The sequence below is a fragment of the Lissotriton vulgaris genome, chromosome 11, assembly GCF_964263255.1.
Source record: "Lissotriton vulgaris chromosome 11, aLisVul1.2, whole genome shotgun sequence".
Lineage (NCBI taxonomy): Eukaryota > Metazoa > Chordata > Amphibia > Caudata > Salamandridae > Lissotriton > Lissotriton vulgaris.
This window is the reverse complement of record NC_141699.1, coordinates 108575384-108601682: the sequence shown is the minus strand read 5'-3', so window position 1 is coordinate 108601682 and position 26299 is coordinate 108575384. Positions and strand designations below refer to the sequence as shown.

At 49.0% G+C, this 26299-nt stretch overlaps 1 protein-coding gene across 7 annotated transcripts in view; it reads left to right on the top strand.

Annotated features, from left to right (window-relative positions):
• DEPDC5 (DEP domain containing 5, GATOR1 subcomplex subunit) overlaps positions 1-26299 on the top strand; it is a 592834-nt gene that overhangs the window by 230838 nt on the left and 335697 nt on the right. For all 7 annotated transcript variants that reach the window (XM_086942813.1, XM_086942812.1, XM_086942810.1 and 4 more), the window contains exons 30-31: positions 8233-8452; positions 9088-9221. In XM_086942813.1, coding sequence (XP_086798939.1) covers positions 8233-8452; positions 9088-9221 — 354 coding nt within the window. The remainder of the gene's footprint in view (positions 1-8232; positions 8453-9087; positions 9222-26299) is intronic.

Genomic DNA, 26299 nt, shown 5'->3' with positions numbered 1-26299 from the left:
ACAGAATGATTGGTCCAGGGATTTATCATTATGCCCGTGTGACACCATTTCTCCTCAATTATCAATTCACATAATTTTATTTTGTAAATTTTACGAAACTCCACGTAGACGCTGGATTGTCCCCATTCTGAGATCCATGGGGCTGCAAGCTTGCCGCCCTGCCTTCCTAGCGCTTCAATTACTGGATAATGAGGCATATGCCAAATCCATAGCATGTTTTCTGAAATTCTGTGTTATCCACCGCCCCAATCTTGGTTAGTGGCTGCTATTTATGTATATAATTGTCAAGTTGAAAATTTTCTTTTTTTTCTTTAATTATTGAATTAATTGATTACACAAATGGATTGTTGTATATTTTTTATTGATTCTAATTCATGTATAATATTGTTTTCACTGTACTTTTATGGCATTTATAAAAATTATGGAAACCAAATAAAGTTGATTTTGATTTGATTTGATTCAGTTAGCACGGACAATACATTATTTGTTTACTTTTTGCATCACCGCTATTCATTAGGGCATTCTGTAGCTCCAGCATTTGTTACAGATGCATTGAGTTCTGCTAGGATGCCCTCAGACTACATGTCTCTTTCGACGTGCATCATGGCTTTGTAGTTGTCGACCTTTTCATAGAGTGCTGGATGTTTAAGGGGCAGGAAGGTTATTCTTTGAGGTTTGCATCTTCAACGCTGGAAACCTGTTCTGCAGTAGGTACTTTTAAGGGAAGCAGACACAAGCTTTAGTTTTTTTTTTTAAACCTTTATTATATGCGTTCAACACAAAGGCATGACAGTTACAGCATCTGCAATTCAATATGGCAATATGTTTGGTACATTCATTAGAGAGAAAGAAAAAGATGAGCATTAGGTTCACCATCAATACTGCGGCCAGCACAATGTATACACACTTCCCATTGTCCCACAGTGGGCGGTCAAGTGGCTAGAGTCCTCTCATCCTATCCAACCGGGGGGAGGGCATACGGAAAAGGGAAACCACCTCTCCCCGCGTACAGTTGGGACATTAGTCAAATAGGTACACTATTGCGGTCCGTCCCAATCCTGTATCGTCGTTGTCTGTATCAGTCAGCTAACTGCGTAGCCTTGTGCAGTGGCACGCTCCTTGTGTATCTAGTGTGCGCATCCCCGCCCTGTACCTCAGCGTGTGATATGTATATGAGTGTAGAACATGAGATTCACCTGAGGACGGTATGCTGTACTTTCCCAACACTGTGTCGCTCTTCGCTCCATGCTATTGCTGTATACATTGTGTATACATTTCCACCATCCCTTAGTGCCACGATGATGGGAGGGTTAGCGGAATTCTGTCACTAGAGCCGTATCTCATGGACCACAATTACCCAAGTCTCCCCCACAGCATTCCGCCAACAGGCTCGTCGTCTTATCCCGAGTTAGGCGGCACTATGCTCAGCATGTAGTGTGGGGTGTAGTGGGGTGTATGAAGTGTAAAGTACCGATACGCTCATGGGCCCGGGACCGGCTCGTCATCTCCAGAGGAGTCACTTTGCGTCGCCTGAGCCAGCCAGTATACCTGTAAGGGGGACCAGAAGTCACCGGGAGCGCAGCGGGCGGGTAGCAGTTCCGCATACACGCCATGTTGTTCCTGACAGTATTGGAGGTCGTCCAACCATTCCTTAAACTTTGGCGCCCTCCCCCTTCCCCATCTGCAAGCAATCCTCCGCTTAGCGAGGAGTAACGCAATGTCAACAAATTTACGATCCGATTTGGGCACATTCCTGGTATATCCTAGCAGCATCACTATCGGGTCCATAGGGAGAGGGCCAGCAATCATAACCTGGAGGGCGGCATGTACCTGGCTCCAGTAAGTCTGTATTGCTCCACAGTCCCAGGCAAGATGCAGGAAACCCGCGCCTTCCATCCGACATCTAGCGCACCTATCATCCGCCGAAAGGCGAAACCTCAACTTTCTGACTGGTGTATAATAATATCTTTGCACAAACTTATAATGAATAATTTTCATTCGGCAACTGGAGGATATTCTAGCCGTGACCGAGCAGCAGTACCTCCACTGTTCATCCGTGAGTGCGACCAGTAGTTCCGATTCCCAGGCAGTCCGTGCTTTAGACAGGACAACCGGGCGCTGCTCACGAACGGCAGCATAGAGTTTAGACACCAAGTGCGTGCCATCCGATACGAGCATGACATGCAATGGTAATACCGTCCCTGGTTCCTCCGGGAAGTTAGGGAGAATATCTCGCATACCCTGTCGGAGGCGGATGTAGTAGAACACCTCCATAGGAGTCGGGGGAGCATTCTGGAACATCTGATCCTTGGTGCGGAACAATCCATCCTGAAATAGGTCTCCCCACGTATTGAGGTGTATGCGGTGGCACATCGATCGGAAACCTCCCTCCAGTAAGAGTGATAGTCTCGGATGGTATGCCAGAGGCAATGCCGGCGAGTAGAGCATGGGGGCATCCAGCAGTTTGGTCACTCTCTGCCAGGCATCAATTGTACAGGTCACAGTAGCGGCGGGCGTCTCAACATCCCCAACCAGTCCCATCAGCATGCCCTCGAGCGGGAGTGGATGCACGATCCAGTCCTCCGCAGCGACCTGTGGCATAAAGGGAACGGGACGAATCCAGTGATAAGCATGCTGCGCCTGCGCACTGAGATAGTATACTTCCAAGTCGGGCACATCGAATCCACCCCTATCATACGGCTGCATCAAGACCGACCAACTAAGGCGTGGTTGTTTACCTCCCCAGAAAAGGCGAAGCAGCTCAGAGCGAAGTCTTTTGAAAAAGTAAGCGCCTGGGTAGTATGGTATGTTTTGAAATAGATATAAGAAGCGTGGGAGGACGACCATCTTGATCAGGGAGGCTCTGCCTGCCATCGAGAGCGGGAGTGCCAGCCAGCGAGTCACATTGTCAGCCAGTCGTGTAATGGCTACACCATAGTTTAAGCGGATAGTGTCCTTCTTAGTAAGCGATACTTCAATCCCCGGATATTTCAAGTCAGAATTGCACCATTCCAAGGGGTAATCCAGCGGAAATCGGGTGACCGAGGCCGCGAGGGGGAAGAATTGCGACTTTTGCCAATTAATATGTACACCGGATATGCCTCCAAACGCTACAAATTCCCTCAGAAGCGGATTGAGGTTGTCTCGTGGATGGCGCACATATAGGGTGACGTTGTCTGCATAGAGGGAGATGCCAATCTGCCGCTGGTTACAGTTAAAGGCCTTGTCTTTGTGTAACTGTCGTATTTTGCAGGCCAGCGGTTCTATAGCCAGGGCGAATAGTAAGGGCGACAAGGGGCACCCCTGCCTAGTCCCTCTCGTGATCGGCATCTGTGCCGAAAGCACCCCGTTGACGACGACCCTGGCGACTGGGGAAGTGTATAGCAATGTCACCCAGGCAATAAATATCCGGGGGAACCCCATTCTGCCCAAGATAGCCAGCAGATAACCCCACTCCACTGAGTCGAACGCCTTGGTGGCATCCAGAAACACAGCAGCAACCGGCAATTCGGGTGCAATGGAAGGAATTAGAGAAAATAACGTGCGCAGATTGTGAGATGTGGCTCTCCCCGGGACAAAGCCAGATTGGTCCGGCAGTACAAGAGTAGTCATAAGTAGGGACAGTCTAGTTGCCAACACTTTCGCAAGAATCTTCGCGTCACAGTTCAGCAACGACAGGGGTCTATAGGCATCAGTGTCCGTTGGGTCCTTTCCCGGCTTCAGCAGCGAGGTGATCGCCACCTCCCTCATGGATCCTGGCAGTATCCCCACCTCCAGCGATTCCTCGAAGACCTCCTTCAGTACCGGCGCCATGATATTGATGTAACATTTATAGAATTCGGCCGGTAGGCCGTCTAGTCCTGCTGCTTTGCCATTACTGAGGGACATGATCGCTTCTCTAATCTCGTCCAGTTCGAAAGGGCACCCTAAGAATTCCCTGTTACCATCACTTAACCAGCAAAGCGCTATGTCTTCCAGGTAATTACCGAACTCTACCTCACCTTCCTGCTGCGTGGAGTATAGGCGTTTGTAGTGTTGTAGGAAGGTGGCTTGAATCCCCTTAGAGTCCTGATGGATCCTCCCCTCCTTGTCAGAGATTTCTAGGATATGGGAGGCAAAGCGCTGGTGCCTCGTGAGTGCCGCCAGTACCTTCCCCGGTCGGTCCCCCTCACAATAGCGCCTAGCTGTCCAGTATTTACCCCGGAATTTTACCTCCCTGGCTGCTTCCTCCTCATAGGTCGTCAGTTTAGCTCTGAATCGTGCCGCCAGGTCAGGGCTGGGATTCCCTACCATCTCCGCCTCCAGTGCCCTAAGCTCCCCCTCCAGTGTAGTTAACGTGCGCACTATGCTTCTCAATATTCCACAGCTTTTGGAGATCGTGACTCCCCTCACAGTGACTTTAAAAGCTTCCCAAATGGTTTCGACCTTATCCACAGACCCTTTGTTCCTAGGGAAGAAGGCCTCGATCTCTTCTCCGAGTTCGTGTTTAAAGACAGGGTCCAGTAAGGCCGAGGGGAAAAGCCGCCATGGTGGCCTTACCCTAGTATGCCCTGGCACTTCGAGGACGGTCAGTACCGGGCAATGGTCCGAGTACGTGCGAGGCAGATGTTTCACCTGAACTATCCCCCCAGCGAGGCCCCGTGAGACAAAGCAGTAGTCGATCCTTGCCCACGAGCGTGCATGTGTTGTGAAGTGAGTGCCTTCCCTAGCCGCTGGATGTGTGTGCCTCCAACTGTCCACTAGTCCTGCCTCCGTAAGTATCCCCTGAAGAGCGTCTCTGGCCTTCGTGTTGTAATGTCCACTACCGTCCGATCTATCCATCGTGGTACGTTACGATAAGTTGAAGTCCCCCCCCCCCAGACAATGTGCGTGGCTTCGGTCTCCAACATGTGGCCCCATAATGACAAGAAAAAACCAGGAGTATCGACGTTAGGTGCATAGCAATTCACAAGCATTATCACATCGGTTCCCAGCCTCCCCCAAAGGATGACATACCTCCCCTCCTTATCCACTCGCACACCCAACTTTTGAAATGGCAGCCTTTTATTGACCAATATTACCGTCCCCCTAGAATATGTGGAATAGGAGGAAAACTCTCTCACACATGCCCATCTGCTCGCAAACCTGGGGGCACTCCCCGGGCTAAGGTGGGTTTCCTGGAGCATCGCTATTTGCACATGGTGCCGATCTAGATATGCAAGTACATTTCTGCATTTCCGGGGGTCATTGAGTCCCCGGACATTCCAGGACACTACGGTGACTGTATCCAAAGTATCATCACCTACATGCGTTACCATATCCCTGAATGAAGCCAACAGCTGGTGTTCCAGCTCTCAATCGAAATGTACCAATTGTCAATCTCTCCGCTGCCCAGTACAGTCTCGCCAATCGAACAACCATATTCACACACATGCTCCCCACAGTACCTGTACTCCTGCCAAAAACGCCATACGTATCAAACTCGCCACTTCCAACAACTAGCGATGCAACACACGAACAACCCCTCATACTCCATGCACAGCCACCCAACCCTGGCTGTCCATCCCCTCCCCCCTCCCACTGAAGCAACCCAAACTTGCCAGTACCATGACCCCCCCCCCCCGCCCCAACCCGCATTGTCAAGAACAATAGAAAAACCATGTGGGGAATTCCCTCTTGGGAACATCAGAGGTACGCACAGAAACACTCCAACTCTCCCCCCCCCGACCCGCATGTAACATACGGGAAAGACAGAGAAGGTGGGGTGGTGCCCGGCATGTATCGTCCCTGCAGGTCAAAGCCCTCTCGCCATCCCAGTGCCCCTCATCACCACCCTTCAATCCGGAGGACGGGCAAATGTCCTGGGGTGAGTTCCATCAGTGCAGCGACGGTACAGTAATCAATCGTTCGTGAGGGCTTCATCACTCCGGCCTCCTTCTAGGCCAGCAGTGTACTATACAAGAAAAAACCTTGACGCCTGTAAGCCTTCCGCTGCCCACATGTCCTCCTGCTGCGACAGACATCCGCTCGATCTCAGCACCACAGTTGCATTGGGATAAGATGTTCAAAAGCCATTTATCGGTCAGCAGTCCCTTCAGGATGCAAGGCAGCCCTCAGTGGTGTCTCCGCAGGTAGTGCAAGGCAGTTCCAGCATCCAAAGCATACAGTTTCTGAATTAGTATCCGTAGTGCATCCAGGAGCTATCGACCAGACGAGCATGAGCACCCCATCATGAGTCATCTTGCTCGACTGGGTTTCCTGCGGCCTCTTCCTCCTCATCGTTGCGCCTGTCCCTCCTAGTAGCGCGAAGTTTTTTTACGTAGTCCTCAGCCTGCTGCGGGTTCGTAAAGAAGTGCTGTTTGCCCTGATGGGTCACCCTGAGGCGTGCCGGGTATAGAAGGGCGTAGTCTACCTGCATGTCCCTTAGTTTCTTTTTCACATCCAGAAACTTTCTCCTCTGGTCCTGTACCATGGGTGTGAAGTCCGGGTACAAGGAGAACTGCACCCCGTCACAGGTCAAGTTCCGGTTTGTTCGGGCCGCTCTCAGCGCCGCGTCTCTGTCGCGGTAATTGAGTAACCGGGCGATAATGGGACGTGGCTGCGCCCCTGGTTTGGGGACCGGGCCCAGGGAGCGGTGTGCCCGCTCCACAATGAACTGATTAGAGAAGGCCTCCTTCCCTACTGCGGTGATCAGTATGCGCTCCACGTAGTCCTCCATCCGTCCGGTGTTGGTGGATTCCGGAACTCCCGTGACGCGTATGTTATTGCGTCTACTCCGCGCCTCCAACTCCTCATTCTTAGCTGCGATTACTCTGAGGACATTATCCATTCGGGTTAGGCGCGATTCGTGAGTGTTGGATGTGTCCTCAGCAGTGGAGATGCGCCGTTCCGCCTCCGTGAGCCGCTCTTCGTGGACTTCTATCTTTTGTGCAACTCCGTCCATTCTGGAGGATAAGCGGTCAACCTTATCTACGATTGTCGCGAAGCCCTGGCGCATCTCGCCGATAAGCAGTCGCAATTCTGGAGCCACTGGGGCCGCCTCAGCGTTTGATGGTCCTGGGGCACCGTTGGATGCCGTGGTGCCTCGCTGCGGTTTTTTGGTGGCTGGGGGCTCAAAAGACAGTTTCGCCTGTCTAGCGTCATTTTTGCCCATGGTGCCCAGTCTGTTGGTGCCAGTCGGGGCCGGTAACTGACGAGCAGCTAGTTGGTGTCCCTCCGCCAGTAAAAGGCACTCAAGCCGGCAGCCCACAACGTGACGAATCCCCCCAGGGCAGTAGAAGGCAATGAGCAGGTCGGCAAATTCTCGCCCTAATTATAATGTCCAGGGCGCCTAAGGAGCGTACGCGCTGGCAGCCAGGCTTCAGCACGTCCAAGTAGGCACGAGCAGTCGTAACCGGCTGGGGCACACAGGAAGCGGAGGGCAGTGCAGTGATGTTGGGCCCCCCCGCCCCTACAATCTACCGTAAGTCCGACCTTCCGGATGGTCCTCCGGGTCCTTAGTCGCTGTGCCTGGTGGCAGCAGTGTCCCTCAGGTAAATCAGGGAGGCTGGCGGGGAAGCGTGGAGCAGGGCCGGGTGCGCCGCTTTCTCCTCCGGCAGGGCCAGGCGAGGTGTGCCGTGTATACCGGGAGTGTCACCCGGTCTCAGAGACAGTGATCCGGCATGCCACTCGTCGCAGCACTGTTAGGGGAGGCAAGACTCACCTCCACCAGCCCCCGAAGATTTTCTGTCAGTTGCCCGCCTCTCAGGCCGTGGTCGGAGCTTTCGAGGCCTAGCAGCCTCGTGGGGAGCCGCGGCCTCGCGTAGGCCAGTGTCCAGTGCGCCTCTGCAGCCCTCCGTGGTGTCTTCTCCCGGCGGCCGCTCACCGCGCCGTATCTCGGGCGCCGGACCTCCGATCCTCACCAAAGTTGGGCAGAACCAGCAGCACTGGTATTTCCACACTCGGTGCGAGTTTCAGGCTTCAACTCACAGGGGAAGCATATATTTGCAGGATGTTTCTGGCCAGGCAGCCAGAGCCTCACAGAAGTGCGGCCATTAGCGTGTGCGCCCTCTAGCGCTCCCGACACAAGCTTTAGTTAAAGTCTCTTGCCAGTTCTTTGGGCTGGAGATCTTTTTCCTATAACTCCTCAAGCCTTTATGTACTTCTGCAGGAGTCTGCTTTTAAGTTTCAGTCAATTTGCCTGTGCTTAGGTTATTCTGATATGCCACATATATACCAAAGTTAAGTGCTACTGTTGTCTCTCCTCATCCACAGCCTGATCGAATCTCTCAAGTTCTGGAGGACACGCTTCCTGCTGCTCCCTGCATGTGTCAGTGCTACTAAGCGCATTATGGAGGGAGAGGCTCACTGTGACATATACGGGGACAAGCCACGCTCAGACGAGGAGGAATGGCAGCTGCTGGACGGCTTCATTCGGTTTGTGGAGGGCTTGAACCGAATCCGGCGGCGTCACCGCTCGGACCGGATGATTCGGGTGAGAGTTCTTCAATGAATCAAAAAAGACAGGAGGGAGGGAAATAGAGTGAAGCAAAACTAAGAAAGACATAAGAGATAAAGGGGAGAAAGTGGGGCGACAGAGGGAACATAATTGAATGGATCAAGGGATAAAGTAAGTTTAAAGGTGAAATTCACAGTAAGGGAATAAGATGAGCTGAGAGGAGGGTTTGAATACTGAGGTGAAAACAATAGCAAATGTAATGGCCGGTGGGATTAGAAACACTGGAGAGCTAGAACAAGGAGTGCTATTGAGGGCATTGAAGCAGGTGACAAACAATTGTGGAGTAAAACAAGAGGGAAGTAAGATGATGGGCGAAATGAAGAGGAAAGGTGAAGAGAGGTAATAGCAAAGGATGATGAGCATGGCTCTGTGCAGAAATGACGGGCAAGAAAAATAAGCATATGGGAAAATTAGTTTTCATCAGAAGGATGAGTTATGAAACATAACTAACATAGTACTAGAGTAGTTGGCTTTCAATTTGTTAGTTACGAGAGAAGTGGATATGATTAACCACTGCTCCAGCAGTTTCATAGAACAGAAAACACTTTCTTATGTTCAGCATGGAGACGATTGCAACTCTTGTCTTATTCATCTCTGGTGTATTTCTTTAGAAAGGGGCTGCTTTGAAAGGTTTGCAGCTGCCAGGGTCAATCCCCACACATCCCCCGGAGCCAGTGGGACCTCCAGCTGGGAAGAAGGGAACATCCGCTCTTTCTGCACTTTTGGAGATGGAGGCCAGCCAGAAGTGAGTAAAGGAGAAGCTACTTTAATAGGAAAAGGAACCTGAACGCACCACCACAGGCGGTCTCTTTAATATGAAAGGGATGCAACTTGGGCATGGAAAGATTTTCAGCATAAGCATTATCACAACAGTCTGTACAAGTGGATGGATTCTGAACAAAGGCTGTACCGTGTGTGTTGTGTGGACATGTTATTTTAATCGATGCTGGAATGTTACATGAAATTGATGGTTTGTTAGTTTAGTACAGGAACAGGGATGAATGTCACAAAGAGATGGATGCATGTATGTGTATGTGTGTGGTGGATATAGGAAAAAGAATGTGTGTTCCTAAGACAAGGGACTGTCTGTGCTGGACTATTGGGTTGTGCCACATCGTTAGTGGGGTAGCGATGTGTCAAGTAGCAATGCTAATCACGTATTGATGGGATAGGCTTGTTTGGTGGCTGGGTAAAGGGAGTTTGGGAAGGGGTGTGTGTTGTGGAGATGGGGTGAACATGTATGTTGCATGTAGATAGAGTAAAAAATGTGTGTTGCCTGCAAACAAGGTAGAGATGTTTCTAGTTGCAATGGAAGTGCTGATGTGTCATGGGTTGAGACTGGTGGGTGTGGGGTAGAGATTTATATTGAGTGAGAATGAAGTCAGTGTGCACAGCTATAAGTAAAGACGTTGGTGTGACAGAAATAGTGATATTTGTTGTGGAGATCCAGGGTTAGAGATGTGTGTCAGATTGAGACACCTGTCAGGTTGATACAAGTTAAGAGATGTGCTTTAGAGGTAGAGGGATACCGATTAATTTGCAGGTGGATGAAGAGATAGGGATGGATCAAATTGCATCCTGTGTAGGGATGTGTATATCAGATGGATACAGGCACATGTGTCAGCGTTTGTTGGTTTGTCCATGGAATTATACAGATTGTATTTCCCTGTAGTTATCTATGAAAGGGGGTAGATAAATGTGAACTTACAGCCAACACCATTTCAGGGGGTGGGTCATCTAACCATGCTCTTAACCTGTGTCATTTAATCCATCTGCTTGAGGTCTTGGTGCATTTAGTGCTATAGAGTGTGCAACTACCCTTTCCTAGGTGATAGTGTAGTGTTTTACAGGGTGTGGAATGTGAGGCAAGCTCATTGCATTTCTAAGAGCGTTTATGTCGATTCTAATGCCAGCCTGCAGGGTTGGTGACCGTTCTAAACTTAGAGTAAGTGTTTTAAATTTCCCTTTTCAACTTATATATGTCTCGGTCTAGTTATCCCAGGTCCCCCTTCTCACATAGGTTTCCTAAAATTTTTGGAGCACTTTGTATTGTTCAGCTATCACAAATTATGTTGTCACTTGGTGCATTATACTCTCATGAGCAGACATGTGTCGGTGATTGTGGGTTTGCACAACTGAGTGTCTCTGGGTCTTCAGCCACGGAGGCAGGGTGAAGAAGCTGTTGAAGGGAATGCTCTCCTGTCAGTAGCAAGTGAGCAAATGGTCTATTGCTGTTTCTGGATGGCTGACATTTTATTTCATTATCTGGTGCTGATATGTTCTCAGAGCTCTGCTCTTAAGGAAATGCAAGGACAGACAGCCCTTTGTACTCCCTTTCAGTAATCGGTAAATTTGTAATAATAATAAATAAATATCTTTATTTTCTAGGTAATTAAAATCATTCAAATTATTTATAAAACCTGTGCTTTCCATATATCACCATAAAAAGCAAATGACAAATCTTTAATGGATAAAAGGTTTCGAGATCCAAAAGTGCATATGCCAGAAATGTGCTGAAAAATGTGATAAATGTACTACTACTGCACCTAAGGAGATCGCCAGTGAGGCGGTTCTTGCTGCCACTCTGTCCATGAACTTCACAAAAAGTGCAGTGAGTCTGCAGTCCCTATCTTGAAAACATTGTTCAATTGCCTCCTGACATAGGTGAATATTCAGTTCTGGAAAAATGACTTTAACTGGACTTGCCCTTCCCACTCAAAGCCGGGAGAAGTGGACAGAACCTGGGCCAGGGATTCCTTTGGGTAAAGGCAAAAGCGACAAGCAACGTCTGCTCGTGTAAATTTCCATCTTTGGACTACTTCACCCACGTTGACTAGGCCCGTCTTTAGGGCTTTGACAGGGGAAGTGTCTGGTTGAGTTGAGGGTTCAGCTTACTTTAAGTTGCTGCTACAAACTGGTTATGAGACTTAACTTGGAATGTAAGAATATCTTTTTTGTTGACTGGCTTTTGACCGCCCTCTGTAGAAGACATTTGAATGATTCATTTGAAATGTTCGAAGCCCATGGGAAGGTCATTTGTAGATCGATCAGGTCTTCCAAATAATAGCGTGCCAAGATGATGAGTACAGGTTTCACAATTCTTGACCCATAAAAAATGCAAAGCTTGCGGCTTCAGCTCTCTTTAATTTGAACCACAGTTTCAGTAAATTGGTCTTCTGTGGCAGTATTTTGTCTATAAGGCCAAATTCTAGTGGAATCTGAGATTCCCCAGTGGAGTAAGAGAACCGAAATATTTGATGGAAAAGCCTTGATTGCTGCTGATTTAACCACCGCTTTATCAGGAAAGCTTCTAATCCATATACCAAAAAGGGCAAAAACATAGCTTTTATAACATGCTCCAGTAGCAACAATGGGGGGCGGGGGCTGTAAGGGTGATTGTAGCTCTACTTAAACCTACCATTATCCCTGCCACCCATTGTTGCAGAGTTTCCATGTGAAGACTTGAGACACCTGAGGCCTGAAAAATGTATAGGAGTTAGATTTATCGATGGTATGATCTCTAAATTGCCACAACCAAAGATGCTGCTTGCATGTCCTTGTAAAAGTAACAATTTTAGTTTTTTGGGGTTAATTTCTAGCCCATTTGTGTCACAGTAAACAGCCAGAGTATTGCGTGCGGCTCGCAGCCTAATGGCATACAAATCCAACAATACTGTGTCGTCAGCATATTGCATAATATATAAAGACTCACTCCATCCCGCCGTGAGGGCAACGGCTTGTGCATCTTTTTACCAGCGGGTCCCAGCAGGCGCCGTGAGGGAAACGGCAGCTGGAGAACATCGACCATAACGACTACACCACTGCGGGGGCACAGAAACTCCAACTCCTGGGTGCCCCGGCGGACAGGTCGCGTCTCTGACGCCAGCACTGCGCCCGGAGGCGCCTGATAAGCGCGGAACGCCTCTCGCCCCACGAGTCGCGCCCGGAAGAAGCCCGGGACAAGGGCGGGGCCATCTGTGGCCATCAGGGGCCAGAAGTGGTCGGGTCGGGCCACCCCCCTTGTCCCATATCATGGGAAAACGCAAGCTGAACCAAAAGGCGGATGAAGGTAAGAAGGCCAAAGTTCCTAGGAAAAATGAAACCATCATATCCTATCGGACATCTGCTGTGGGGGCTTTAAACGTCCAAATTGCTAATGCGGAAAAGGAACTGGGGCTTGATTCAACTTCCACCATACAAGCTAACTCTGATGCCATTCTGCCCCTGGACTCGATTCCCACCATCCCATTAGAACCAGCCATTGTGATTGATACTGTACCATGGGCTTCCCCTAGCAATGTGTGTTATCCGGAAACACCTAATGGGATGGGAGATGAGCAACTGAAGGACCGGGACTCTATGTCTCATAGAGGAAAGCGCAACCATAAAAAGGGTCCACGTAGACAATCTAAAGCCAAATCTGTTGATAAGTCCATCTCAATCAGTAATGCGAACCTGGTGGAACAATTAGAGGAACTATTTGAATCCCGACTGGAGTCTGCTCTTGTGAACATTGCCAAGGACATAGTAAATACCCTAAACTCATGTGTTGCTAATATTTTAAACAAATGTGAACACATTGACGAGTTTATTAAGGATTTTAGAATACTACATAGCGCTCACAAACACGGCAGGGATGGTCATGGGCCCCAGGCCTTAACAGAAAGTAAGAGCCGAATTTCAGACCCTCATCTAAACATTATCCCTGCCACCGTGCACATCAATAATACCTCACAGGGACATAGGGTTGAGTCATTAGGTGGGGGTCAACGAAATGATTCCCCCAATGGAATGCCAAAAACAGACACTGGAGTGGAGAGCTCCATTTTTAGTTCTGGTTTGAGTAACTTAGGCACTTTAAACTTACCACCACGTGCTGCACCCTTAGTAGTAATTCTAACAGGTGTACCTTGTTTAACTAATGGAACAGTGGAAACTGAGTCTGATCTTATGAATAGAACTAAAAGGTGGTGCTCCCAGTTTAGTAGTGGGAGTGCTGAGGTAGCTGCAAACATCAACATGGTTAGACGTGTAGACTCGGTAGGTAAGAAAAAGAAATGTATTCCAGGGGATTGTGTGGTGGTTCATTTTAATAAGGCTAACATTGCCGACAGCTTGCTGTGGGATGGATCAGAGATTGATGGGACTGGCATTAGGCTGCTCCCACTTGGGTTCTTCTATCCCCCCCACATTTTCCCCCCTCCCATCTACCGTCAGTCTAATTCCCATTCCCAAAGAGCGCCACTCTTTTCGCGCCCTGTGCTGAGAGATTCAGGCAGGTAGAATATTTCCTATCAAACTCGTCAGGCTAGATTGAGGGAAGTGGCCCAGGGATCAACCACCCCACGTCTACCCAGCTCACAGACCCTAGGGAGCCCGCATACATTGAGTGTGACAAACACATTTTCTCCCCTCTCTAGTTTGGATGCTAACGACTGACTAACCCATACACAGCAGGGCGGTATAACACTGGAGAGGGAGAGGGACTGTCGGGTCACCCACAGTATACTGAGCTGGAATGTGGCTGGGTTGAGAAAGAAAGCTGGAGATGATCGTTGGTCTCACTTTGTGTCCCAATATGACATCATTGCCCTGCAGGAGACTTGGGATACTGAGGACAACTTTTGTTTGGATGGGTATAGTAGCCATTGTATGAAAGCGACTCCTGGCCTAGCAGGGAGACCCAAAGGTGGGCTGTATATTCTTATCTCACTCAAACTATTGGGCTCCTTCAGAAAGTTGGAGACAACCTCAGTTAATATTTTATGTATAGAGTGGATAAGACCTAAGTACTCAACCATTCTTTTGATTAATTTTTATAATGCTCCAGACAAGAACTTGCAAAGTCTGCATTTAGATTCTTTGTCTAGTTTTTTAGATGGTTAGAAGTCAGAACATAAAGCTTTATTCGATGTAATACTAATGGGTGATTTTTATATACATGGCTCTATTACTACCCATCTAGAACATACATCACAAGGGGAAGCTCTGGAAAATTTACTTGCCTTTATGAACTTGTTTGAGGTAGGTGGGGACAGGGGAGAGGACAGTGCGCCCACCTTCAAAGGTAGAGATGCGGATATAGTGATTGATTTTATTTTTGTAACATCTGACATAGTAAAAATGGCTATTTCCTACAAAGTTGTAATATCAGCTTTTAGTGATCATAACCCCCTGGAACTGTTAGTGATCCTAGGCGAAGTTATGACTATACGGGAGAATGGACAGACTGGTCCCACCAATGAACTTGTACTAAGGGACCAGGGAAGGAGACTTAATTGGGCCAAGATAGTCCCAGACACGTTTATGCAGAATCTAAACACCAGGGTACACGCAGACCTGGCAATTTTCTCAGATGACAGGGCAGCTGATAAAGACATCATCTTCTCCTTTGTTGCCATTTGTTCTCAAATCAAGGAGGATCTGAGAAAAGCAAGGGGGGGTCTCAACAAAACCCAGGTGGTTTGACGCTAATTGTACTAAAACTCATAAAGATCTAATGTCAGCCTTAAAATAAACCCCAAGGGATCACTCTCTCGTAGCCGAGCGCAGAAAAAATTACAAGATGGCGAGGGCAAATCGTTGTAAGGCCATAAAGAGGGAGGCCTGGGAAAACCTCATGTCAACTGATGTCATCAAAAATAGCAGTAAATTCTGGGCTACAATTAATCACTCTTATTTTTCGGGAACTGAAAATTTGCCCATGGACTGTGTGATTACTGACGAGGCCTGGGTTTCCCATTTTAGTAAAATATATGATAGTGAAGAGGGTGTCATGGTAGAGCTAGGCTTGGAAACCACGTCTGAACCATTATGTTTTAACGAGGTGGAGGTTCTAAAAGCCATAGAGGAAATGAAAAATAAAAAGGCCCCTGGCCCAGACTGTGTGCCTCCGGATTTATATATATCTCTCCTAAATTTTGGGCCAAAATATTAACAAACGTTTTCAATTCTATATCGACAGCAGGGTTCCCTCCATCATGGGCGACTTCCATCATAATACCCATATTTAAAAAAGGTTTGAGGAGTGACCCCGCTTGTTACAGGCCGATCTCATTGATTGACTCTGCCGTTAAGATCCTGGGCAGAGTGATTCTACAGAGATTGGGTGCCTGTCTGAAGGAGAAGGGGGTCCTCTCCGAACTACAGTACGGGTTCAGGGCCAAACGGGGCACACTTGACCAGTGCCTAAATCTTTATATGCTAATCGGCAAATATACCCAAGCCAAGGAGGGACTGCTATACCTGGCCTTTATGGACCTAACATCGGCCTTCGACTTTGTCAATCGTGCCAAGTTGTGGTCTATTCTGCTTAATTTAGGGATAGACCCACCACTAGTGAACTTTTTGGCCGCTCTTCACCAAGGTCTCTCAACTGTCATTAGAGTAACCAAGGAAGGAGGTTGTACTAAGCCCTTTCGATCCAAACGAGTTGTCCGACAGGGGTGCATTCTTGCACCCCTTCTGTTCACGCTATATATAAATTCTCTACAAAATTCTCTTGAAGGGGTCACACCGGACATACCGCGTGCTGGGAACTATGCGGTACCAGCACTTCTGTACGCGGATGACACGGTGCTCTTAGCCCGCACAGGCTTGGGGCTGCAGAGACTTCTTGATGCTTTCGGGAAGTTTATGCAATCCCTCGACCTGCATGTGAACAACAAAAAATCACATGTCATGGTGGTGGGTAAACGACCTAAGGCAGCAAAAATAAAATGCTTTACCTGTAATGGCGAGGAGGTATCCAGGGTACCTGTATTTTCATACTTAGATGTAATTTTTGATGAAAAGTGTACCTTGGCCCCTCAACTTCAATCTAAAGGTATAGCTGTTACCAGATCTGTTACAGCCCGAATGAGTTTTGCCAAACGCCTGGGGTCCCGACCCACAGAGGCTCTCTTAACAGTTTACAACTCGAAATGTCTCTCAACAGCTCTATATGGTGCATCATTATGGGGCATTTTACCACAGAAAAAATTGCAGACCATAGAGAATAAATTCTTGAGATCTCTTATAGCAGTCCCCCAATCAACCCCAGTATTAACAATTCACTCAGAGCTAGGACTTGGGTATATTTCGGACTTTGGCTCAGGTATTAGCTGCCCTGGACCCAGAAGACTGGATGGTAGTGTTGGACTTGCAGGACGAGTATTTCCACATCCCTGTCCTGCCGGCCCACCAGCGATACCTCCGGTTCACGGTAGGCCATGAGCACTTTCAGTTTACCGTGCTCCCCTTCGGCCTTACCAGCACCCCACGTGTGTTCACGAAAGTGATGGTGGTGGTCGCAGCTCATCTGCGCAGATTAGGGGTTTCAGTCTTCCCCTATCTCGACAATTGGTTGTTGAAGGCGGGCTCACCCCAAACAGTCGTCTACCACCTCCAGACTACGGCCGACCTCCTGCACTCGCTTGGGTTCTCCATCAACGTGCCGAAGTCACACCTGTGTCCCTCTCAGAAGCTCATCTTCATCAGAGCGGTTCTGGACTCAGCGCAGTTTTGGGTTTATCCTCCCGAACAGCGGGTTCAGGATATTTAGGCTCTGATTCCGGTCTTTCAGCCTTCATCCCGAGTCTCGGGCAGGTTCACGCGGCTCCTGGGGCTGATGGCCTCCTGCATCCTTCTGGTGCAACACGCCCGGTGGCAGATGCGGGTTCTGCAGTGGGACCTGAAGTTTCAGTGGGCACAGCATCAGGTCAACCTGTCCGACTACGTCCAGATCTCGGAGGGCACTGCGACACAGTTGCAGTGGTGGCTCACGAACCACGATTGGGTCAGCGGCAGATCTGTCTCCCTTCCCCACCCGGAGCACGTAGTGGTGACCGATATGTCCATCCTGGGTTGAGGGGGCCACATGGGAGAGAGGGAGATCAGAGGCCTCTGGTCTCCGGCGGAGCTCCAGCTCCACATCAACCTTTTGGAGCTGCGGGCGATCCGACTTGCACTGAAAGCATTCCTTCCCTCTGTCCGCGGAAGTGTAGTGCAGGTGTTCACGGACACCACCACCGCCATGTGGTACTGCAACAAAGAGGGTGGGTGGGGTCTTGGACCCTTTGTCAGGAGGCTCTGCGCCTCTGGATATGGCTGGAACACCAGGGCGTCACCCTGGTGGTTCAACACTTGGCAGGTTCCCTGTACGCCAGGGCGGACGAACTCAGCCGCCGGTGCATGATGGATCACAAATGGCCTCTGAACTCGGACGTGGCGCAAGGCCTCTTTTGGCAGTGGGGAGAGCCTTGGTTAGATCTATTTGCCACCGAAGAGAACGCGCAATGTCATCAGTTCTGTGTGTTTGAATTTCCAAGGCGGCACTCGCTCGGAGACGCTTTTCGTCTCGAGTGGAGCTGTGGTCTGTTGTACGCCTTTCAGTCTATACCACTTCTGCCCAGAGTGCTAAAGAAGATCAGGCGCGACCGGGCCCAAGTCATCCTTGTGGCTCCAGATTGGGCACGAAGATACTGGTATCCCAGCTACTCAGCATGACAGTCGATCCTCCGATTCGTCTGCCTCTTCAGGAGGACCTTCTGTCGCAGCAGCGGGGGAATGTCCTCCACCCGAACCTGTCCAGCCTCCACCTCCATGCGTGGAGATTGAGCGGCGGCAGTTGAGGCCATTTGACTTGCCTCCTGAAGTATGTGATGTGATTCTGGCAGCCAGGCGTCCCTCCCCAAAATCGGTATACGCCTGCAGGTGGAACAAATTTGTGACATGGTGCACAGCAAATGCTGTGGATCCTCTCTCTGCCCCCTTTCAGAGGTTCTCCTCTTCCTTCTTTCTCTTGCCCAGCAGGGCTCTGCTCTGGGCACTCTTAAGGGCTACCTCTCTGCCATTTCTGCCTTCGTAAGGCTTCCTGATCAGCCTTCTTTTTTCAAGTCCCCTATTGTAAATAGATTCTTAAAGGGCATCACGCACATGTTCCCTCCTGTTCCTTTTGTGATGTCTCAGTGGGACTTGAAATTTGTTCTTACATATCTGATGTGCGCTCCTTTCGAGCCACTTCACAATTGCCCTCTTCGTCTTCTAACTCTTTAGACTGAATTCCTGGTTGCCATCACCTCTGCCAGGAGAGTGAGTGATCTCCAGGCTCTTTCTTATAAGCCTCCTTTCCTTTCTGTCCATCCGAAAAAAGTTGTTTTAAAAACTCGTCCTTCTTTCCAGTCCAAAGTGGTTACGGCCTTTCACATTGGGCAGTCCATCACCTAGCCCACCTTCTATCCACCGCCGCATCCTTCTAAGGAGGAAGAGAGGCTCCACCGTCTGGACCCAAAACGTGCGCTCTTCTTCTACCTTAATCGCACACGCCAGTTCCGGGTGGATGACCAGCTCTTTGTTGGTTACGTGGGAGCGAAGAAGGGACGGGCGGTGCACAAACGAACCATCTCTCAGTGGGTCGTGTTGTGCATCAAGGTCTGTTACTCCTTGGCTAGAAAGGAGCCTCCTGTTGGGCTGAGGGCCCATTCGACTGGGGCCACAGCGGCTACTACTGGCCTGGGTCGGGGAGTCCCCTTGCAGGACATCTGTCAGGCAGCTACGTGGGCTTCGCTGCACACGTTTGCTAGACACTTCTGCCTGGACAGCCAAGTCCGGAGAGATGGCTTTTTCTGTAGTTCTGTTCTCCAGGACTTTCTAGTGTAATCTTGGTCCACAGACTCACCACCGGGGTTGGTATTGCTAGGGTATCTATTCTAAGGTAAGGAATCTAAACCTACCTGTTTCTTTCAGATGCACAAGTCACTTACCTTCGGTAACAATATATCTGTAAGAAACAGAGTAGTTAGTGTTAGATTCCTTACCGCCCCACCCATCCTCCCCGTTCTGCGGACAGATATCTAGGGTTAAGGTATTTCCCTTTGAGGGCCCTAGTTTTATCGCACCAGTGTCGGTCTCTGGCATGGCTCTGCGTTTCTGATGCGGAAAGCTATGTACAAGAACTGACGTCCGCACGCGAGGGCGGCATCTAAGTACTCCGACGACGTCATCCCGGTGACCACGACGGACGCGGAGCCGCAGACAACGCCTACTGATGCGCAGTGGTATTGCTACGCAAAACTTTCCAGATCCAGTCTGACGCCTGGGGATATTCTAAGGTAAGGCATCTAACACTAACTACTGTTTCTTACAGATATATTGTTACCGAAGGTAAGTAACTTGTGCTTTAGTCTTAGAAAGGGGAGGCCTTTTCCCAATTGCATGTGCCAGTTTATCCTGTAACCTTGAAGCTGTAATACTGTCTCTACAGGAAAATGATCGCTTTCAATCCGATGGTCTATCTGAAAAGCAGTTAGTGTATTAAATAGCAACAGTGATAAGAAGGTGTCGTCCAACACAGCCCCACGTTTGGTAGCCAGCTTGCATGTAGGCCCTCAGTCTTTCAAGGTTATGGCGGCCATTCAGGACTCGCAGCCCGAGTGAGATTCAGCTAAGGTGTCCTCTATTGTGTCTCATCGTTGGAAGTGGAAACAAGGCTTTATGATGTGCAAATTATATCCATTTGCCATGTGGATTTCAGGTTTTCACAGTAATTGAAAAGGTTCGCATTAAAGTCCCCTGTAACAATTATTTCTGCACTTGGTTTAATAATAGTGATATTGTGCCAATAGTTTCTAAAATAATCCCCTTTGGCTTGAAGGTTTTCCTTTCTGGATTCAGATACACTCCAAACAAGAGCAGGTGCTAACGGTTGTAGGAGAGTAGGATCTGCATACTATGGTTACCCCCACTTTTTGCTGGTGTTTCACTCTTTTTCGACTTTAGTCTGGCTGGGGCCCAGCTAACCAGGACCCCAGCCTAGCTGCTTCCTCTCTAAATTGATTGCATGTACATTAGGTACACGCCAGATTGGTTACTGGGTTACCCTTCTGGGTCCCTAGTATATGGTACCTTAGGGCATAGGTACCCCAAAGGCCTACCAGGGGCTGAAACATGTATTATGCCACGCCTGAGAGCCTTCAAAATGGCACCACAGGTCTGCTACTGCAGCCTGGGTAAGGTGGTGCATGCACCCCTTACTAAGATATAGGTTACCTAGATCTACCTTTAATCGCTCACACATATAAACCTATAAGTCACTCCTATGGCAGGCCTTATCAAACCTGAATGCAGAGTGCTTGGTTTTGTGTGAGAGGGTGCCCATGCATGAGCAGGACCCCTCTGCAGCTTTCGGAATATATTCTCTGTAGCTGTTCTGTGATGCAGCCAGACCATATACTCTTTTTTTTTTTATAAATCTTTTTATTGTTTTAAAAACTCGTCCTTCTTTCCAGTCCAAAGTGGTTACGGCCTTTCACATTGGGCAGTCCATCACCTAGCCCACCTTCTATCCACCGCCGCATCCTTCTAAGGAGGAAGAGAGGCTCCACCGTCTGGACCCAAAACGTGCGCTCTTCTTCTACCTTAATCGCACACGCCAGTTCCGGGTGGATGACCAGCTCTTTGTTGGTTACGTGGGAGCGAAGAAGGGACGGGCGGTGCACAAACGAACCATCTCTCAGTGGGTCGTGTTGTGCATCAAGGTCTGTTACTCCTTGGCTAGAAAGGAGCCTCCTGTTGGGCTGAGGGCCCATTCGACTGGGGCCACAGCGGCTACTACTGGCCTGGGTCGGGGAGTCCCCTTGCAGGACATCTGTCAGGCAGCTACGTGGGCTTCGCTGCACACGTTTGCTAGACACTTCTGCCTGGACAGCCAAGTCCGGAGAGATGGCTTTTTCTGTAGTTCTGTTCTCCAGGACTTTCTAGTGTAATCTTGGTCCACAGACTCACCACCGGGGTTGGTATTGCTAGGGTATCTATTCTAAGGTAAGGAATCTAAACCTACCTGTTTCTTTCAGATGCACAAGTCACTTACCTTCGGTAACAATATATCTGTAAGAAACAGAGTAGTTAGTGTTAGATTCCTTACCGCCCCACCCATCCTCCCCGTTCTGCGGACAGATATCTAGGGTTAAGGTATTTCCCTTTGAGGGCCCTAGTTTTATCGCACCAGTGTCGGTCTCTGGCATGGCTCTGCGTTTCTGATGCGGAAAGCTATGTACAAGAACTGACGTCCGCACGCGAGGGCGGCATCTAAGTACTCCGACGACGTCATCCCGGTGACCACGACGGACGCGGAGCCGCAGACAACGCCTACTGATGCGCAGTGGTATTGCTACGCAAAACTTTCCAGATCCAGTCTGACGCCTGGGGATATTCTAAGGTAAGGCATCTAACACTAACTACTGTTTCTTACAGATATATTGTTACCGAAGGTAAGTAACTTGTGCTTTAGTCTTAGAAAGGGGAGGCCTTTTCCCAATTGCATGTGCCAGTTTATCCTGTAACCTTGAAGCTGTAATACTGTCTCTACAGGAAAATGATCGCTTTCAATCCGATGGTCTATCTGAAAAGCAGTTAGTGTATTAAATAGCAACAGTGATAAGAAGGTGTCGTCCAACACAGCCCCACGTTTGGTAGCCAGCTTGCATGTAGGCCCTCAGTCTTTCAAGGTTATGGCGGCCATTCAGGACTCGCAGCCCGAGTGAGATTCAGCTAAGGTGTCCTCTATTGTGTCTCATCGTTGGAAGTGGAAACAAGGCTTTATGATGTGCAAATTATATCCATTTGCCATGTGGATTTCAGGTTTTCACAGTAATTGAAAAGGTTCGCATTAAAGTCCCCTGTAACAATTATTTCTGCACTTGGTTTAATAATAGTGATATTGTGCCAATAGTTTCTAAAATAATCCCCTTTGGCTTGAAGGTTTTCCTTTCTGGATTCAGATACACTCCAAACAAGAGCAGGTGCTAACGGTTGTAGGAGAGTAGGATCTGCATACTATGGTTACCCCCACTTTTTGCTGGTGTTTCACTCTTTTTCGACTTTAGTCTGGCTGGGGCCCAGCTAACCAGGACCCCAGCCTAGCTGCTTCCTCTCTAAATTGATTGCATGTACATTAGGTACACGCCAGATTGGTTACTGGGTTACCCTTCTGGGTCCCTAGTATATGGTACCTTAGGGCATAGGTACCCCAAAGGCCTACCAGGGGCTGAAACATGTATTATGCCACGCCTGAGAGCCTTCAAAATGGCACCACAGGTCTGCTACTGCAGCCTGGGTAAGGTGGTGCATGCACCCCTTACTAAGATATAGGTTACCTAGATCTACCTTTAATCGCTCACACATATAAACCTATAAGTCACTCCTATGGCAGGCCTTATCAAACCTGAATGCAGAGTGCTTGGTTTTGTGTGAGAGGGTGCCCATGCATGAGCAGGACCCCTCTGCAGCTTTCGGAATATATTCTCTGTAGCTGTTCTGTGATGCAGCCAGACCATATACTCTTTTTTTTTTTATAAATCTTTTTATTGTTTTAAAAACAAGGAAAAGGAATAGACATATCTGGTGTCATACATTCAAACATAATAATACGGCGAATCGGTACAAAAACAGGATAAACACGAAGCAATAAAGAAGTAGCTGAGACGCCTGCGCTAATAATTACAAAACAGGATTTACGACATTTCAATCTACAACCCAACTCAGGCGCAAATCCTCAGAACCCACCCACCCATAGAATCAAGATAGTAAAAGAAGCACGTTCACCAGATAATAGAATATAGACAAGTACAGGATAATTCCCAATATTATTGAAGAGAAACTGAAAGCGAGAGTGGAAAAAAAGGAAACCATAAGAACAAAAGCTAAAACAAAACGAAACAATAGGCCCATCCCCCCACCCTGCACCCCTGCATATGGCTATCGCGTAACCCCAACTAGCAGTGTGCCTGTCGCCCCAACTAACTAATTTCTAAAAGTAGAAAAGAAAACGGAGGAGGAGAGTTTCATACTGGCTCCCGGTCTCCCTTCCCCCGCCAGTAACGAACAACCCCTGTAGAAACCAAAAAGTAACCAGAAGTTATAGACAGAGCTAAACAGGGGAGACGTTAAACACCGCCCAACCTCCCGCAAACATTATGGTTACGGATCCCGTGTCTTCTAAAGCCCCGAAATCAGACCCAGGCAAACAATCTCATCCTTGGCCCTTCCGATCCCTCATGCGAACTCTGTCTGACAACACCATCACAATCCCAGGAGAATCAAAGTTCGAAAAGAGTTCAATAAAGATCAGTCTGGGACAAGTCAAAAACGATGAGTCTTTGCAAACCTCAGCCACACATATGATCTCCCTCACCAACATTAAGTACAGATGTTGTTTCCCCCGTAGATGTAGGAAAACCGCTAGGTAGTGAAAAGACGTTGTTGCATTACGATAGTCACTAATGGAAGTCCCCAGGAGAGAAAAAGCAAGTAGATCAATCTCAATCGGTAGCGATGGTGATTGCTGCGATACAGTCAAAGAGCCAAGTCCGCAAATACTCTGCGCTGTAGCCAAGGGCATCAACACTTCTTCCAGCACGGGGACCTCATCCTCCGGTACTATGTACCTCGTGGGAAATTCAGGTCGTTGTGGTTCTTGCGATAAATCAGGGTCCGGACTCGGGCGCCCAGTTTTGATGATACCAGCGATCATTTTGTAAACAATGGCTTCCAGATGTGAATGAAGTGTCCGATGGCGGCCAATACGGTCTTCAATGACGGTTCACAATTCGGCCGACCCATCTCCGCTCTGTTGATTTCAATCATAGGCGTGTTCCCCGGAGAGCCCGGTTTCTCCGGGGGGGAATAAGCAAGAGCGGAGAGGACGGCATCGGAGGGTGCATCATCGGACAATCAGCCTCAGTGTGTGTCCCGCTACCGCAAGCAAAGGCCCCAACCCAGCAGACCCTGGGGGTGGCAAACCAGGGCACCGGGACGGGGACTCCCCCCCCCACAGCCACAGACGAAAATTGACACCATCCTTCGATATCAATCTGGCCAAACGACGGCCATCAGAATCGGGCCAGGATAACCTCCACTGCGAGAGACCGGGCCCTGTCTGAGTCCCACGGCCGATGTTGTTCAACTGTAACCTGGCTGGGCCAGTACTCGAGGCCCCGGCTCACACGCTGGGTTGGGCCGAGATCAAAAACAACTCCTTCAATCAGTGTGTTAAAATTCCCGGGATTGCACCATGATACTCAGCAACGGTTCATCTACACGGAGGTCGGGCGTACGATCAGGATATATGACAGGATTATCAGGCTGAAGATGGAGGTCGGCGGAGCCGGGAGTCTAAGCGGCTATCTTGGTTGCTAGCGTAGCTCCTCCCTCCCACTCTTAAGTGCATTATAACCTCGCGGTTAACTTTAGAATGGCTGCGTGGAAACAAGTTGTGTTTGGTGTCAAACACTTTGGAATTCTACCCCCCTCCCCCGCCAGTCCTAGCAGCGGGGTAGAATTCTACCCTTCTAGAGGGAGAAGTCATGTACACACTTACTTAACCCGTAATGGTTTAAAAGAGCCCCAGCATCACAAAATGGATGCTGCAGCCACAGACACGAGTCTGACCTCCTGCTGCTGGACGAAACTCCGGCAGGGGAGGCCTGGACAATAGATTTCCTGTCACAGGGAGATGTAACCACCTCCCCAGACAGGCTTTAGTGTATTGGTATGGGTGGGTGCATTCAGTGAAAGCTTTTCGGATAGTGCTGGGGGCACACTTGGTGTCCCTATGCATACCCCAGTTCGAACCGGTTGCAGGGGCACTCAGCCCCTGCTCTGGCACGAAACTGGACAAAGGGGAAGGGGTGTAACCACCACCTCCCTGGGTCCTCCCATAGGTGGGACCCTAGAGTAAGTACAACCCCTAAACTTAGTATAAATATAGGAACCCAGTCTTTAGGACTTTATCCTGGACGAAACTCTGGAACATATATCCTGGAACTTCGACATTCTATTTCGACTAGAAGACTGAAGAATCTCCCTTGGGGTCAAGGAGTGACTCCCCTCTTCAAACAGGCACCAAAGAAGCATCTTGTCAGTCTGCATTTCCAAGGCTCCCGCCGGATCCCGAATGACCCGCAGCCATCACGTGGGACTGAAACTCCTGGACACCGTGCACATTTGCAAGTGCATCGACTTCCAGAGCTTTCTCAAAGTTGTGCCTTGGGCTACTTGTAGTCCAAGCCTCGAGCACCATTTGCACCGAAGTTTGTGGGCCTTCACTCCACTCCAGTGTTCCGTGGGCCCGCTTCTAGCACTTCCGCTCGGGGCTCCTTTGCGATCCCTGGTCCGTCGACTGGTGGGTCCCCACAAAGGCAACTCTTCTGTTTCTTGGGCTTTCCTGGTTGCTCCAGACATGCCCTGACTGTCCTCCAAAGGGTGTGGTTCTCCTTTCATTTGGTCACTCATGACAATATAGACTGGTAAAACAAGCTCCTTTACATTCCTTCAACTTAGCCTGAAGGCTGCTCTCCACAGCTTCCACTAGGATAGCTTTCTATATAGGTTGTCTTTAAACCTACCATCAATAAGGGTCGTTTGGACTGTGCAAGGTGGCCACTAGAATAGTGGACAGCATATGCCTGGCCAACTTCTCACAATGGTGGTTATTTGCTGCAGCAACAAATGATGGACGTAATGCTGAATAACTCAAACTCCCTGTTAAGAAATCTGTGTTAAACAAATCCATTGTTCTTTTTCTCTCTATACCACCCCAGTTTGGACCCAGCCATATGCGAATTAGTCTTGACCCTGCTCCTCATACGAACAGTCCAACCTGAACTGCCAAGTTGGGTCCTCCCTGAACCAGAAACAAGCATCCTGGAACCAGTTTAGGGGTATCACCCTCATCAGCCAGGCTACCTTGAATCCAATTACACAGCGAGCAAGTGACCCACATCTGGCCATACCTATCCCTCTTTGGGCGAAAGGTGCTGTAACAACAAATGATGGATTGAATGCTGA